Below are 16,426 nucleotides of genomic sequence, written 5' to 3' on the forward strand. Positions count from 1 at the left end.
CGGGAGGTACGCGAGGCGAGGACGTCGAAGGGATTCCGAGACTACTTGTGGCATCCGTAGCGAGTATTTGCGGGCAGGGGATCGTCGTTGTTGCCGGCATCTGGCTGCAGGGTCCTGGCGGGCACCCCAAAACCACAGACGAGGCGACTTCGTACAAAACCTTGATGATATGGTACGAAGCCACCGTCTGGTAATTCGGGTCATAGCTCTCAAAGAAGTTGATGACCATTTTGATGAGCTCTAGGTCTTGCAAAGCTGTTGTCGAGGTCTTGTTTTCGATGATATTTACGAATAGAATGTCGACGCTCCAGGCAACCTGATACAATAGATAACTACCCAAATAAGCACAGGACCTAAAAGAAGACGGTGATTTACTCACATAGTGAATGGATGCTGCAATTGCTGATGCTTCAGCAAGGCGATTGCGGCCCTCGCGGCATTGACGCACAAGGCAACACTAGGTCGCAGACCATCGTCATCTTCGTCGAGAAGCGGCAACCGGAAAGCCGCAGAGTGAATAGCGACAACCAGTTGAAAATACATGAAATTCAATACAGTGAGACTCATAACCTTGGTGTAATCAGCATCCAGCAAGTCCATTTGCGGCTCAGGGCGGATCAATTCAGGAATAGTCTGCCACCAATCCTGCAACTCCGCATCTAGATGTGCGATTGTAGACTCCAAGGTGGCAGCCGACATTATTTCGCCACTCTGAGAGTAGAGTTTGGAATATATATGCCCTTGGATCTGCGACAGGCGAACCTGCTGATGGAAGTAACTGAGCGTAACATCGCCGGGATAGTAGTAGACTCCGTATCCGTCCGCTGGAAACTCCTCAGGAAGCTCCAGGAGGAAGTCATCGCTGATAAGAGGTGGTTTGCCGATACGAAGCATAAGGTCATGATCGAGGACATAGGCTTGCCAGAATAGGCGGCGGCGATGCAGGACATCGGCAGGATGACCCAGCACTTTGTTTGGGTGGTCTGGGTTATGATACCCAGCAAGGAGGATAAACTGAGTTGCAAGGGCAAGTATTGAGACTGCAATGTGATTTTCAGCCGAGAATATAAAATAGTAAACCTGTGTTAAGTCAGTATGACTGCAAGGTAAGAAATGATGAGACGTAGATATTACTAGCGAGAGAAGGGACCCAATAGTCATGGGATTTGGCGTCTGTAGAATGGCATTCGGAATTAGAGCGAGAGCGTTGTTGAGATAATGCTTGTGCTCGGGATTGTCGCTATTCCAGTCGCGCCTCCGCAGTTCATGCATGATAATGACGTTCAGGGCCAGTTCCCATCCTGGCTCATCACAGGGTTGGCCGTACATGTAAGCATTCACCGCTGCGCGAACTTTAGACTCCTGTAGGAGTCTTATGCCGTTGTTAAGTGTCCGCATGTACTCTAGGAGACATTGGTCAGTTATGTGGGCCACGTTGCGCAAGTGGAAGAAACATTACCGTTGACGCAGAATATGACAATGTCATTTGGGGGGAATGGGTAATCCCTAGGGGAAGAAGAAAAGTCGAGGCTTCTTTTCGGAGCGAAGCTCCTTACTTGTTGCAGAAGATTACGCACTGCATCTGAATAACGAGTATCGCCAACCAAGGTGTCGATCTTGGCAATGCCCTCGGCTGAGAACAACGAGCATGATCCTAAATAACGCGGCAGTGAGCCTCAGCGCTCTTGCGATGTCAAGACGGGAAACATACCAGCAGTCCCAACAGTACCCTCGGATGCTCCTGCATAATAGGGCTTCGCAGTTCTTGGTGAGCTCGAAGCCGGTGATGGTGGATACGAAGCTGGCGAGACTTGAGTTGAAATTGTCGATGCGGTGAGGGCCGGCTGAGGCGGGTTTGTGTTGGATGAGGACTCTTCAGGTGTCAAAACTTGTGGACCTTTCTTAGCAGCAGTTGCTTTCATCTTGGGCGCACTAGGTTCCTTAGGTTCCTTAGGCTCTTTCGGTTCTTGTAACTCCTCGACCAGACGCTCCATCTGCGCAAGCCTAGTGACGATATTCTCGTAGAGCCTACATGATGACGTCAGTGACCTTGAACCTCAGAATTCTCACAAAACTCCAATAACCAGGTCAGCGGATATGCATACTTCTTTTCGCCTCGCCGGATACTCTTCTTCCTCTCCGGCCAAACACACTCGCCGCCATATTTCTCGCATCCCGAGCATACCGGTCTTCTGTGGTCGCACTTGACCTACGACGGTGACATAGTCAGCATCTTACGCCACGGAAGACCGCGACACACCATAATCAGCGCAGAGACATGAATCCACAACAGTTCCAGCAACAAACCTTTCGGGTCCTGCATGCTGTACAAGAAAGCGACAAGGCCTTTGACGCCGACCGTTGGGCTTCCGACGTGGACTGCATCGTATTTCGGCCGGGGAGCGGAAGACAGAGTACCGAACCACACAGCCAAGCGCTCAAGACCAACTGCTATGGAGAACAAAGAAGGGCCGGTCACGCACGGCAGGAGCAGAGAGCGGCGGCGCGGGATATGAGACAGTACGGCGTTTGTCCGGAGGTGCCGGGCGTACCAGTTAGGCCGAACCGCGGTTTCTCGCGTTCGGCGCTCCCCGGTCTCGGACTACTTTTATCTCCAATGTCCGACGCTAAGACGGGCTTTGTGACCACAAATGGAATTGGGTTTCGGCTTTGATGTGAATGTGAGACCGTTTGCTGGCCCGCGCTCGGCCGTGAACCTTCGTATTGGTCGTTATCTTTTAGTAATGATTGGTTTATCCCGCCGGCTTCAAAGTCTACTCTGCACGCCCTAAGGAATTGCTTGATGTCAATGATGATTCACTCGGATCCAGAATTGAAGTTGACTCATCGGCAAGAATCTTGTCGAAGACTTGGATGAAATATTCGGTTGTCGGACGCGAGTCATGGTCTTGGGAGCTTGGCAAATGAAGATTTTGCTCCTGGTTGTTCAGGGAGCACGCTGCGTGAAGTGGGGCAACATTCCGTGATATCGCTTCAAATTTGGTGAATTCCTGCAATGGCACTCTCTGTCTTTGAAAAGCGAAAGTGAACCCCAGATTTATCTTATCAGCACCAGTGCTAAAATTCTGCTATTTTTCTGTCCTTGAATTTTCAAACGGTATGTTCTACTAACGTGAACAACAGAAAAGCTACTACTTCCCAGCGGCTACCGTCCGACTTCTGTAATTTTAGAAAAGAGTTGAGAAAAGCATGTGACGATGCGATCGCGAATCGTCTGAACTATGATGAGAGCAGTCACAAATGATGCCTTGCATGTTCCAACACGTCTTGGAATAAAGCGATGTACCATGTAAGACGGAAGCTGTCACTTACAAATGAATTCTGAATTCTCCGCAAGATCATCAACATGTTTCATGTTTCTCATCACAACTGAGAATGCCATCAATGAAATGTGCAAGTGTGAGAAATAGTTTAGACTTTACACAATTAATGTGCTTTCGAAGATGAGTGAGAGGGGTGGTCACTGGTTGACAACAGCGTTGACAGCAATGAAACTTCCGATCTTATCGTGTCGCGTTTGCTACAATGTTCCTTCATAATATAAAGAGAATTAGGCCCTATTGACGCCGCGAATTGTTACCAGCGCCGAGAAACGGCATGTCAGATGTCGTGCGCGCATCGTATCTCAGCGGGTATTTTCGACCGAGACGTGCTTGACTCGGATAGATTTCAACACCGACTTACCTATGAGCACCCCTACTCACAACGTTATCAAGTCTCCTGCTTAGAGCAGGCCTGGCACCACAACTTGTATGTGCTTTCTGGGAAATAAAACACGAGCTAATCTCCGGCTGGTGTACGCCCTTTCAATTTGCGTACCAAATTCTGTCAAATCTACGTCTCCTTCGTTCGTCCTCGACCTCAAGATGGCTGCTCCAGTGGGAAGCTCGATCTGGCTCGGAGAGGATGGCAAATTATCACGGCGCCAGGTATCTGATACCTACGAGCCAACCGGTGCTGATACACTGGTGCACATCAAATACTCTGGCATCAATCCAGCCGACAAGAAGCACTTCCTCATAGGGCTCCACTCATTTATCGCTGGCTATGAGTTCTCTGGCTTTGTCGTCAAACCCGGGCCCGAATCCCCTTTTCACGTTGGCGATGTGGTCTTCGGTATGAACAGACCTCAACATCAACGGCCAGCGCATCTCGGAGCGCACCAAGACTTCGCAATTGCTGAACCTCAGGCTTTCTTCAAGTTGCCAGAGGGAATGGGTCTTCCAGAAGCTGCCGCGACAGTACTCGTGGCCCAAACTGTCTTCGATGGCCTGCTCAACTGTCTCGAGTTTGGGTTTCCGGCGGCTGGCATTCAGGGAATCAAACCGACCGACCGTTCGATTCTCATTTGGGGTGGTGCCAGCGGAGTTGGGATGGCAGCGATTCAGATTGCCAAGACGATGGGATTTGGCTCGATCTTTGTTACAGCATCACCACGCAATCACGACGGGCTTATGGGGCTCGGAGCAACCCAATGCTTTGACTACAGCAACCCCAAAGTTGTAGGCGACATTCAATCAGCAGCCAAGAAGACTGATTCTGGTGATCTTTCTGTTGTATTCGACGCCGTCGTTGCTGGAGCCGATCCCCTGTTACCTCTAGCGGAACGTCCACCTTTCGAAGAAAGCTCTCCTTTCCTCGCCAAACGTTGCTGTGTCGCAGAAGAATCAAGAACCGAGGATCTAAAGCTGGTTTCCGTGCTACCTGTCTCGGACGAACCAGCCTACAAGCACGCCATGTGCTGGAGACCTCACGGTGACAAGGATTTCATAGGAGGGGCTCAGAGCCCCGAGTTTCCGCATCGAGTAAGGGTGGCGATGGACTGGCTGGCCCAACATCATAGAGATTGCTGGCGCATCCCTCGCCTTACAATCGTCAAGGGGGCTCAAGCGGGAATTGGAGCGATGGAAAGGTCTGCTGCAGGAGAAGTCAGTTTCGAGAAGATTGTCCTGGAACACCCTCTTTGAGTACGCTAGAAGCAATTCCACAAGATTAGGAAAGAATGCAACTTTTCAGATTTGTATATATGTACCAAACCCCCATTTACGATTTCATCATTCGTGATCTTCTATGATGTGCGAGTTCCTTAGGAGCTCATTTTTTTGACTCGATGCTATTCAAAACCATAAAAGCGATCGTGATCCGAAAGTCGGAAAGCGAAGTCGCGAGGTACACAGAGAAGACACAGCTTTGAAATGCCCCTCTACTCTGACTGCTTGGCAGCCGGATAGCTAATGTAATTCGGCCGAGATGCGGCGGATGAAATGTCAGCTTGGTAGCGACCGCGGATCGCACGGTCTAATTACTGAATACTGCCGTCAGTTCTGACTCCGCTTAGGCAAAGACTCAGGTCATGATTCTTTCGCTTACATATCAATAACATTTCACTCCATGCGTTCTGCGATCTCGGATTTACGGATTTATTAGCTTCACATGTGCAGTCATGCAGCCTGCTGACACAACAATGATGGAAATTCACTGACGGACGCTCTGCTCCATAGCGAATGCAACTTTAAGGTTTAAATGTTCAACGATGCATTGATATTGTGAGGCGTGGCGGGCATCCTGCATGTAAAACTCTCGCAGTCAGCGTGTGCTCGTGAACTATCAGCCTATCATCAAGAACAGACCCCTTTTTCAAAAGGAATATCGTATAATATTTTCCTAGATCCATAAATCACGGGCACTCACGAATTAGAGTTGAGAGCTTGGTATTGCTATGAAGAAGATCCGTGTTGTTGGAAGTTACGTTTTTTGGCAATGATCACAATGGAGCAAAGCTCTACAAAGCCACACCGACTAATTCCCGTCATCTGGTCCGATCAGCAGTATTAAGTATTCCAGCCCAAGTTCTTCACCCAATTAACCATTTTAGCCGAAACGTCAGGCGCATTCAAGTGGGTATGACAATTATGACCAGCACCCGGAGAGATCCACGCCTCGCTCAGGTTCCGATCAGCGCTGGCATACGCGGTGTCCAGGGTTTGGGCGGCCAGATTTTGCGGCGTGACACAAGACTGCCCACACACGACGTAGTCGTGCTCTCCGAGGATCACCAGGACTGGTGAGCGATAGCTGTTCGTGACAGTCAAGTTGCCCCAGAAAGAGCTGCTAGGCGGGATGAGCATCTCACCCATTGACTCAGTCTGCATGTGCCTGACCGTTTGTGAGAGAACTGTTGGTGTCAGCCTGGTCTTGGTTTCTGTCCGTATTTGTGAAGACAACTTACTTTGGGGGTCGAAATTGGGATACTTGAAGAAACAAATGTGAATACCCTCTGCAGACTTGGGCACAAGATAGCCATCAGGTAGATGTTTCAGATGGTCAACATCCTTCGGCGATCCAAGTCCAGTTGCAACCACACTGCCAGCCCCAGCCGCATTCTCGTATGCGTAGCCAGTGTGTATGATGGCGTCAAAGTCGCTAGGGTACTTTGAGATCACCGCTTCAGTTGCCTTGCTCCCGATTGAATGGCCGACTCCGATCACCTTGCTAAATTGGGGACCGAACGAGCCAGAGCGAAGCATGGTAACTAGCTGATGCAGCACCTCCACGGAAGCAGGGGTTTGTACTTCAAGAAGAGGGTCGGGGTGCTCGGAGAGGCCCGTTCCAAGTCGGTCATAGCTTAGAGTGACCATGCCAGCCCGGGCAGCTACATCTACGTAGCTGTATCCAGGGGCGAAGTCCCAATAAGTGTGATCAAGCGTACCACCATGAATGAGGATCTGCACAGCTCTGTCGACACTGCTTGGCAGGCCAGACGAGGGAACGCAGTATTTGACCCAAATTCCGTAAGTCTTCTGGATCAAGGCAGTTCCCTCAGAGAAGTCCAAAATGCGGTTGGGGTCGGTCGTGGTGACGTTGAGAACGAAGTCGGTGACTGTTAAGGAGTCTGTAGTTTTTTCGAAAAGCCATTTCTCGGCCTCAAAACTTATCGGAATTTGTATCTCTCCAGTAACACATGACGCCGCCTCTCCTTTGGAGAGGGTAAAAGCAACGTTCTTGAAGAGGGTGGTGTTGATGTTATGAGACATGGGAGACGCTCCTGCCAAAGCGACAAGGCTTAGAAGGAAGACTTGGGACGAGGGTCGCATCTTGAGCTGATCAAAAGTCTACAGATAAACAGAAGAGTACTTGAATTTTGATAAAAACGATGGAGGTATCACTCTGATTTATCCAACCCAGGAAAATGATGAGGGATCTGTGAAAGGGGGTTTTCGCAGTTGCTACAGCCTAGTTGCAAATGATTCCCCGTCACGACTCCATCTCCCTGAAGGAACTCGGCGAAATGTTTCCCTATTTTGACAAGAATCTTTCGTCAAAACTGAAATCGTGTTCGTCGCCGCTGCCAAGGGGTCTGCGGAGTGATCATTGTGGCTCCTAATTCATTTGAGCTTGATGCTAAGTTCACGGCATTAGTAATGGAGAAGACATAACGTTGTAAGACCGAGCTGATTTCAATTTGCACGCAAACACCCGTTTACTAAGTAATAATTCAGGGGTTGATGATCAAAGGCTCGGGGCGCGCGGGTACCGGATGCCGAGAAGGACACGGTCTTCGTCCGCAGAGATCCCTTCTGAGTGCTCTCCCGTCCGCCGCTCACCGGATATCTTCACACATAGGTTCTGGCCCTGGACTTTCATCTCAGCAGCTTTCATCATTTGACCACGCAAAATTTCTCCGTCAGATGTAGCGCATGGCTAACAAAAGACCAGCAGTTCATTGCTCTTAGCCATTAGCAGCCCAGTAACCAGGATGCGCCGTGCAGCAAGACTTGAAAGCTTGCCAGTTTTCAGTGCAGCACTAAATCCCCTGTGAGAGTCTGACCAAAATTTCATTTGTGCATGGGATACTCACAGCACCGTCTTGTTGGTAACTTCCTCCAGGACAGCATGATGCGGTGTACCCAGAGTTGGAGTTGTCAGATCTCAAACATTGCCAAATAAGAGATGGGCTGTTGTTGCAATACGCAGCGGATACTCCGCCCAAATAAGTGCTCTAGAGCCCACATGTTAGACCGTCATGAACGATCAAGGCTTTTCGGGTTGATTCTTACGAAGGACAGCAAAGCCGCGAGTTGATAGACCTTCATGGCTGTTTAGGCTATCTGATATGTTGGTCAAGCTTAGAAAGTCAAGCTTAGAAAGTCAAGAAAACTGCCCAGTGACGATGGCCAAGACAGTGGTTCTTATGTCTTCAAAGCTTGTTAACAGCCGCAATCCGGGTGAACAGGGCCCACTTGCCGACTCTTCATGTTATCCATAAGCGGCAATTGATGTGATATTTCATCGACATGATTCGCGGTGTCAAATTTCCTCCAGAAAGTGAAATAAATGAAAGTGCCTCAGACATGAATCAGTGTGCATTTTTGACCCGTCCGTTCCCATCGGTTATCTCGGGTCGTCGTTGGCCGGCATTCTCCGACCGACTCGTACCTGGCGCTGCTATGCACCCCTCTACTTGAAGACCGGATCTTGCCATAAACTCCGGAACTCCATGAAAGTGGCTTGGAACAGTTGCATCAGTACGAGATGGCCGTCTTGTTCAGAATATTTACCGCAGCTTGGGTTTTGTCACGAATAGTCAGTGCTTCTTTCTGTAAGCAATCGCAGCTGCATCCAAAAGTGTTGCCAAAAGCGAGACGACTGCAGACATTCAATTGCATTTAAGCGAGAATAATAGCATCCATTTTTTCAACGTGTTGTTGCCAACGAACTCCGTAAGCTCGCCATGGATCCGAAACCGAGTGTGAGCGACTTTAGCTCTGGCGTTGACAAAAGTATTACGTATGATTGCATGCCTCGATCAAACTTCTTGGGTTTCTTGAAGAACTTGTCTCATTGCTTTCCCATCGGTAGAAAACGCGTCAACTGGCTAGGGTGGCTTGGACAAGCGGCGGCAAGCCGTCAGACATGCGAAAGCACGATTGGGTGTAGAAACAAATCCGAAAGCATCGCAAATACGGAGAAAACCAGGTCAATTTCAACAATAAAGGAAAAGCAAAAGCAAAAGTCAGATTGAAATTGATCACGGATAAATTATATCTACGTTACAATACTCCGACGGAGCCATCCGCGGAACTTTTGAAATGTCCGCATCGCCGATACGCTCTCCACAATCTAAGATGGTAGGTACTCAACGACTGTTCCAGTATCTCTTGACGATTATTTCTGAATTCAAATTCATTTTATCACACTAAATTGATGCTGAGGTTGATATCGTCTAAACTCCCTTGCTGCCTCAAGGTCTGCATCCAATGTCATAGCACGGAGCCTCTGAAAGGAAACTGGAACTCCTAGGCACGCCTCAAGAGCTCAAGTTGTGGGTATCATCTTGAAGAGGCGGCTGGCTTCAATCAAATATATCTGCAGCAAGAGATTACAACCCGCGAGGTGTCACAACGATCTTTTTGATTGATGCATGTATCAGAAGCCGAGTCTAGCTTCGTGCACTGTAGTACATACATATAATAACTCATCGTTGGTTTCCCCTAATTTCACGAACTGAATTCCACTCTCTTTCATCATCACTTCGTCCCTAGGACAATGAGTCGACTATACCCTCAGGCAAGGACACATCCTGTCGTTTGTCACCAGCACCGATGCAGTCGTTTAGACGCCCTGGATGTTAACCTGGATGTTGCTGTTTGTGATACAGAACTCACTACCCTTTACGGTGTTGTCGGCGCGGTAGCATGTGTCGAAGATGAGGCCTCCAGTACGGGCAATGTCGTTGCTATACATCAGTCAGCATCTATCCGAGCTGAAACGCGGCTCATGGTATCATTGAATCCCCCATCATGAGGCCTCAACTTACCAGTTCACAGTATAAGTGCCGGCTTCGGCCTTAGTGCCAACGAGCTCAGCGCCTCCAATGCGGCACATCTGGATGGCGGACTGCGCGACGACGCAGTTGGTGCCGGCAGAACCCTTGCGGGCGAGATCGTTGAGACACGCCGCGGCATCTCCAGACTACAGAGAGAGAAAGTTTTACGTTAGAAACTGATTCGAAAAAGGTTCTAGAAAGGCCGGCTGAGTGTGAATCTGAAAGTTCGTACCGGAGCATCCTTCATATCGGCGGGGCACCAAGCTCTCTTGGTAAGACCACCGGCGGAGGAGACAACGCTGGCAGAGTTCGCCGCCGCAACGGCTTGCTCGGGGCTGAGAGCCGTGTCGGGGTTGGCGATGATGTCCTCGACCCATGAGGCGAAAGAGAAGGTCGTCTCAGAGGACGCGGCCGGTGCGGCCGTGACGGCGGCAGCCATGGCCAGGGTGACAACAGAGGCGGTGAACTTAACCATTTTGGCTGTTGGAAGTATTAAGAATTAAGGCGGTCTGATGATTTTTGAAGAGTTCTTGGAGTGGTCTGTGGAGTAGAGAAGAACTACAACCTGATGAGCGACACGAGTGCATGTCTAAATATTTCCCATTCAAGTGAGCACATACGAGATTCCCGATTCTGTTAGATTCAGACAACATTCAGAAGGGACTTTGGTGAAGAAAACTCCATTAACCACACTGGAGTCTATCCACAATATCCGTCTTCACAGCTCGGACTATGTACGTTGTTGACTGAACTGTTCGTATTCGTCCGCTTGAAGGATCAAGTTGAGCGGGCCGACCCACTCCACTCCCTCACGTCAGCCGGCGAGCATGGTAGCCCTGTAGGAAATCACAACTCTAAGTTTGCGAATGTGTCCAATCAGTGGCTACTAATCTGGGTCGAGTATTGAATGGGCATATCGGAACGAGTTGGAATGAACAGGCTGCTATCCATTTAGTCCAAGACCTCCGGCCAGCATGCCACTTCGGCCTGGGCCGGAAGCGGGGCAGCCCTGCAGGGCTTTGGGACTTCGGTTCTCGGCTTCTGCCTAATCAGCGGGTACCGCATGTGCGGTTACATCCAGTCTACAACGTCTACAGACTATACTTATGCATAAATCATTCTCTTGCGGTTGACAGATGTCTCAGATGAGTACTTGAGAAAGGGTTATCGTATGCTAGTATCGAGGCTGATGATTTATGCTCTTGTACGTTGCTTTCCTTGAAAAAGCTGAATTCAATAACTATCCCTACCTAGTGGATACCACCAGGCAACAGAATAACGGCATCCACTCCCAGGCTCACCGCAAAACATCATGCGAGATGCGCTGTATCCAAATGATTCTTGAGTTTTGACACTATTTCGTCGGTTGGGATCCGAAATCATTACACTGGGCCTCGCTCAAGTCGGAAGGCAGTCTTCCGTCTCAATACACCTTCAAATGATGAGCCCTTGCCGTCGCAGTTGCTGTTGATGCTGTGAGCTCGTGTTCACCCTTAGAGCTGATTTATTATGAAGAATGCCCGAACAGCAAGTAGGTATTACTTTAAGTAAGAACACCACACAACACGGCAATCCATGCGACTGGGATACCAAATATGGTCTCGAGAGGTTCAAGCTCCTACAATCATTTCACCCTTCCAACCCCACACTCGTCCCGGTCCCCATTCCACTGGGTACTTTCGGTACCCGAGCAGCATGCCATCCTACCCTCTCCCTGTTTCGAGGATATACTTCCCGAATATACGGAAACAAAACTCTCGGAATATCAAGCCAAGCTCCGCGTTCGCATTGGTGTCTATTGCCTCAACCTGTAGAATGCAGTCAATGATACAGCATAAGACTCATCAGAGACCGTACCCACTGAAATACTGCGTTGCAACCCGTTGCAACGGGTTGAAACATTGTGTCCCTGATGGTTCATGAATAGAAAGATCATCTTCTTAAATACGTGTCAAACAAAGGCATCATAGACGAGCGGAGGCTGATGCTTGAGACCATAACATCGTAGTCAAGTCATCACTAGCACCTTTTCTCACTGTCATTCACCAGATCTGGGCCACTTCATGGGGTGTCGAGACGTATATATAATAAAACAATGTGTCTGACGAAAGGCATCTTCTGTCAATTACGCGTTGGCGAATAGTTTTGCGTTTTTAAGCAAGCGATTATCATGCTTGTTCCCAAGCGGCCAGATACAACACGAACAGGGGAGCAAATCTGACAACATCATCGTAGACTCCTACCCGTCACCCGCGAGTCCTGCCCGCTCTCCTTATCTGCCCGTTATTCCCCATGAATCATCAAAGCAGACCAGACTATGCTACACCTCAAAGGTGTCGTCGGTATCTTGCACCACAGCCGGCACAGATCGACTCCGCTCACAGTTGCGTAAAGAAACGGTGCCACGGTCACGCATTCGCTCGGCCTTTAGACAGAGGCCTGGGTAACGTATGCTTTAAATCAACTGCAAGCTCGTTAGGCTGGCTCAACTGTCTGGCAGCAGGTAAAAATGTGTTACATTGCGTGCAACTCAGAGACGGATAAAAACACCAAGCCGAAAGCCTTCGTCATCATAGCATACGCACCAATGCGGTTGGATGCAACCGAGTCTTGTTGGGCCGGCTGAAAGGTTCAACCTACACGTACAGTCCGCTTTCCAACGGCGTCAGCTTTCCTCCCGGTCTCGCAAAACATCTTTTCCAGTGCTCACCGTCCTTCAACCTTCCCGTACCAAACTTATCTCTTCCGAATAACAGACAGATCATCTTAGGACACTTCCGTGCCGTTCAGACTTACCTTGAATGCATCTTCTCCCACCTTCCTCTTTGTCACTGGAAATCCTCAGATGGAACGGAGCTATTCGCGTATGGCTCAACAATTGGACATCACTGGCTTGGATGAATCACTCTGTTGAATATAGGCTTAAATAGTAATTGCGGCAACGTGACAAGACACTAAGGCACCATCGTAGCCTGGGGCAAACATAAAGTCAAGACGCAAAGCCCCTATAGTCGTACCACATGCGACAAAATCATGCGGATGATAGTGGACTGTCGCGGCAGTGAGGAAACAGGGCCGAGCTATAGCTCTCACCCGCAATCCTACGCACATCACTCTCCCTCGTCTTGTGTGACAGCCGACTTGGTCCACTCATCCATCAACGTCGCCGTCTCAACTTTATTCATCAAATACGCCCATCCAAACAGGAGGAAAGCCTCAGTGACCCGTCGAACCGCAGACTCAAACTCACCCAGTCAGGCAGGTATGGTGTATCTTCCCTGTCTCTTTACACCGAGGTGCAGGAGAAAGACTCATTGCTTGGACCCAACTGCATTTGGAGGACCCATTGCTGCTTTTTCAAGACAACAGTTACGAGCGTAGGCGTGATATATATACCACGGGCAAGGCAACAGGCAATGTGCAACCCACAAGCCACTAGAGCATATAATCAACTCCCCTGACAATGATTCTCCAGGGGAATGATTACCCGTCGCAGATGCCTGCGTGAACATCGCAGAGCCTCTTAGGGACCACATGGTCGAACGCTCAAAGTGAACCAAACATTCTGTAAGATACACCGACGTAACCCACCCCCAAGAACCCGGACTTCTCCTCCCTGCCCACTCCCCTCCCTCGCCACCGCAATCCAACATCAGCCTCACCCACCGCCCAATCACACCCACCCAACCCATCCAAATCAAGCAGGTACCCTTCCGCTTCCCTTCCACACATTAAAAGCAGGAAGAATGGCCTGCCAATCTGTAGAAAAAAGGGGTCTAGAACCGTAGACGAATGGAAGTACATCAAAATCCCCTCCAGATCCAAGAGACGTTGCCAAGGGCCCAAGTAAGCTCGAAGAATTCGCACCCGTTCGCTCATGCACGTAGGGTCTTTAGGCCGCTGATCGTCGATTTCATGTCAGTTTACGGAAAGCTTGGCCTTTTGCTTTCCCACCGAATTTAATCAAGGCCGGGTGTCCAGCAAAAGAATCTTACCTCTCTTCTCTCAAATCGTCTGCCCTAGATCGACCCTGTGGACATATTCCCTGGAATCAAAGCCCATCTCGGCATATGCCAGAAGCTCGCCGACAAGAGAAAAGCCCGATGCCATGCATCTCGGGACCAATCTTCCGACGCGGCCCCCCCATCTCCACAACACGTAGAAAACCGGGCCCCTCGATCTCCATGCACCTTTTGCGATCGCGCGGATACTTATCCACAAAATCCCCTTATTTCCGCATCTCGAAAAATCCCCGTTTCCTATTCAACAGAAAAATCTTTCATGCTCCCTCGATCGCGGTGGATTTATGTGGGCTCTGCTCAACCTAGGCTTTGCGTAGCGTGTCTCGGAGGACGACAGTCATGCTCATGCTTCCTCAACCATACAGTGCAAATCGGAGATGTTGATGAGAACGATTATTTGTTTGCCATAAATGGTCGTGTCGTGATATCATTGGTATAATGCCTGATAGCTAGCTCTAACTTAAAACAAATACTTGGTAACAAGATGCTTTTCTGAGAGAAATGTGACTCCTCCTCTTTTGCATAACATTTTTCCACACTCATATATATCCGCTTTCATATGATGATAGATTTTTTTACAGACGAGCAGTCTCCTGGGCCTCCTGGATGATGAACTCGGCGGCCTTCTCGGCGACACCAAGCACGGTGAGCATGGGGTTGATGGTGGGGATGGTGGGGAAGACGCCGGCGTCGCAGATGCGGACCCGCTTGAGGCCCTTGACGTTGAGGCGCTCGTCGACGACGGCGAGCGGGTCCTTGCGGACGTCGCCCATCTTCGTGGTGCCGCAGGGGTGGTAGACGGTGTGGGCGGCGCGGCGAGCGTAGAGGGAGAGCTCCTCGTCGGTGTTGACCTTGGGGCCGGGGGCGACCTCGCGCTTGATCCAGTTCTTGAAGGGGGCCTGCTCGGCGACCTTGCGGGCAGCGCGCATGCCGTAGACGAGCGTGGCGGCGTCATAGCCCTCCTCGTCGGTGAAGTAGCGGAAGTCAAGGGCGGGCTTGACGTTAGGGTCGGGGGAGGTGAGGAAGAGACGACCGCGGGAGCGGGGGCGGGGGATGTTGGGGGTCATGCAAAAGGCGTAGCCTTCCTTGGGCTCGTCGTAGCCGAGGCGGCCGGTGTTGAGGGTGAAGGGGATCTGGTAGCAGTGCATCATGACATCGGCGATGTCACCGTCGGGGATGCCGTCGGGGTTGAAGAAGGTCTTCTTGCTGCCAGCGTTGGGGGCCTCGCGACGCAGGAAGATACCGGCGTCGGAGTCCATGGTGGTCTTGTTGGGAGGGACGGGCTGGTTGAGCTCCCACATGATGATGGACTCGGGGTGGTCCTGGAGGTTCTCACCGACACCGGGCAGGTCGTGGATGACGGGGATGCCGAGGTCCTGGAGCTGCTGCTTGGGGCCGATACCAGACAGGAGCATGAGGCGGGGGGTGTCAACGGCACCAGCGGTGAGGATGGTCTCCTTCTTGGCGGTGATGGTGCGCTTGGAGCCATCGTTGAGGGTCAAGTTGATACCAGTGACGGTGTCGCCCTTGACGTTGAGCTTGGAAACCCAGGCGTTGGTGAGGATGGTGAGGTTGGGGCGCTTCTCGTCGCCGCGGAGGACGGGGTGGATGTAGGCGACGGAGGCGGAGGAGCGGCGGCCGTCATCGGGGTTGTAGGAGATGGAGAAGAAACCGACACCCTGCTTCAGAGCGCCGTCCTGGGCGATGTGCTTGTTGAAGTTGTGGAGGATGGGGATGTCGAGGGCGGAGGAGCAGGAGTTGACCCAGTCAAGGCAGAGCTCGTTCTGGTGGCGGGCGTGGACGGGCTGGACGGTGTTACGCAGCTTGTCCATGACGCGCATGAAGTCGTGGAAGGTCCAGCCGTGGGCACCCAGCGACTGCCAGATCTTCAAGTCGTACTCGAAGGGCCTGAAGGAGATGAGGGTGTTGTGTGATGAGCAGCCACCCAGGACCTTGGCGCGGGAGTGACGGATGTGAGAGTTGCCTGTGCGCAATTGGTGTGAGCCTTTTTTTGTCCTGACATTCAATCGCTCACGATGGGACGAACCCAGCGCAGAGCTTATCGTGAGATTGCGAGTGGAGGGGGAAGCTTACCCATGGGCTGTTCGGTGGTGCCGTAGTCGTAGTCGAGCTCGCCTCCGAGGAGGTTCAACCACTTGCGCAGGTCAAGGACGCGGTCGTCCATGAAGTCGCTGGGGCCAGCCTCGATCAAGAGGATGCGCTTCTGGGGGAGGGCCTCGGCGAGACGCGACGCGATAACGCAGCCAGCGGTACCGCCGCCAACGACGACATAGTCGTACCTGTCGACGTCGGAGATGGGGAGCTGAGTGGTGGTCATTTTGGCGGAAGGGTAGGATACAATGCGAGGGTATTCAGAACAAGGCGCCCGGCCAGAGTGTGCAGGAGGAGTGATTGAGAGAGTGGGAAAGGTGTTGAGTTATACACGAAGGATGAAGATGAGATGGAGGGGTGGTACAGCTAAGAGTCCCGGCTCGAAGGCGGTCTGAGGTGAGATTTGGGGAATTCTGGGCCTTGGAGGATACACCGAGGAAGGAGA

The 16,426-nt window shown here is 50.9% G+C and overlaps 4 protein-coding genes across 4 annotated transcripts; all 4 read right to left on the minus strand.

Annotated features, from left to right (window-relative positions):
- Positions 1-375: 375 nt before the first annotated feature.
- On the minus strand, positions 376-1,329 carry COL26b_003750 (uncharacterized protein; the record flags this gene model as incomplete). The annotated part of the gene is made up of 2 exons (XM_053176641.1): positions 376-1,014; positions 1,135-1,329. The coding sequence occupies 2 exons, from the start codon at positions 1,327-1,329 to the stop codon at positions 376-378; spliced, it is 834 nt and encodes a 277-aa protein (XP_053039500.1).
- A 4,523-nt stretch (positions 1,330-5,852) lies between these two features.
- Positions 5,853-7,055, minus strand: COL26b_003751 (uncharacterized protein; the record flags this gene model as incomplete). The annotated part of the gene is made up of 2 exons (XM_053176642.1): positions 5,853-6,196; positions 6,251-7,055. The coding sequence occupies 2 exons, from the start codon at positions 7,053-7,055 to the stop codon at positions 5,853-5,855; spliced, it is 1,149 nt and encodes a 382-aa protein (XP_053039501.1).
- Positions 7,056-9,633: 2,578 nt separating this feature from the next.
- On the minus strand, positions 9,634-10,322 carry COL26b_003752 (uncharacterized protein; the record flags this gene model as incomplete). The annotated part of the gene is made up of 3 exons (XM_053176643.1): positions 9,634-9,757; positions 9,839-9,993; positions 10,080-10,322. The coding sequence occupies 3 exons, from the start codon at positions 10,320-10,322 to the stop codon at positions 9,634-9,636; spliced, it is 522 nt and encodes a 173-aa protein (XP_053039502.1).
- Positions 10,323-14,444: 4,122 nt separating this feature from the next.
- Positions 14,445-16,207, minus strand: COL26b_003753 (uncharacterized protein; the record flags this gene model as incomplete). The annotated part of the gene is made up of 2 exons (XM_053176644.1): positions 14,445-15,853; positions 15,964-16,207. 2 exons carry the CDS (start codon positions 16,205-16,207, stop codon positions 14,445-14,447), a joined length of 1,653 nt encoding a protein of 550 aa, XP_053039503.1.
- Between the last annotated feature and the right edge of the window lie 219 nt (positions 16,208-16,426).

Source organism: Colletotrichum chrysophilum, assembly GCF_026319265.1.
Source record: "Colletotrichum chrysophilum strain AFK26 chromosome Unknown scaffold_21, whole genome shotgun sequence".
NCBI classification, from domain to species: domain Eukaryota; kingdom Fungi; phylum Ascomycota; class Sordariomycetes; order Glomerellales; family Glomerellaceae; genus Colletotrichum; species Colletotrichum chrysophilum.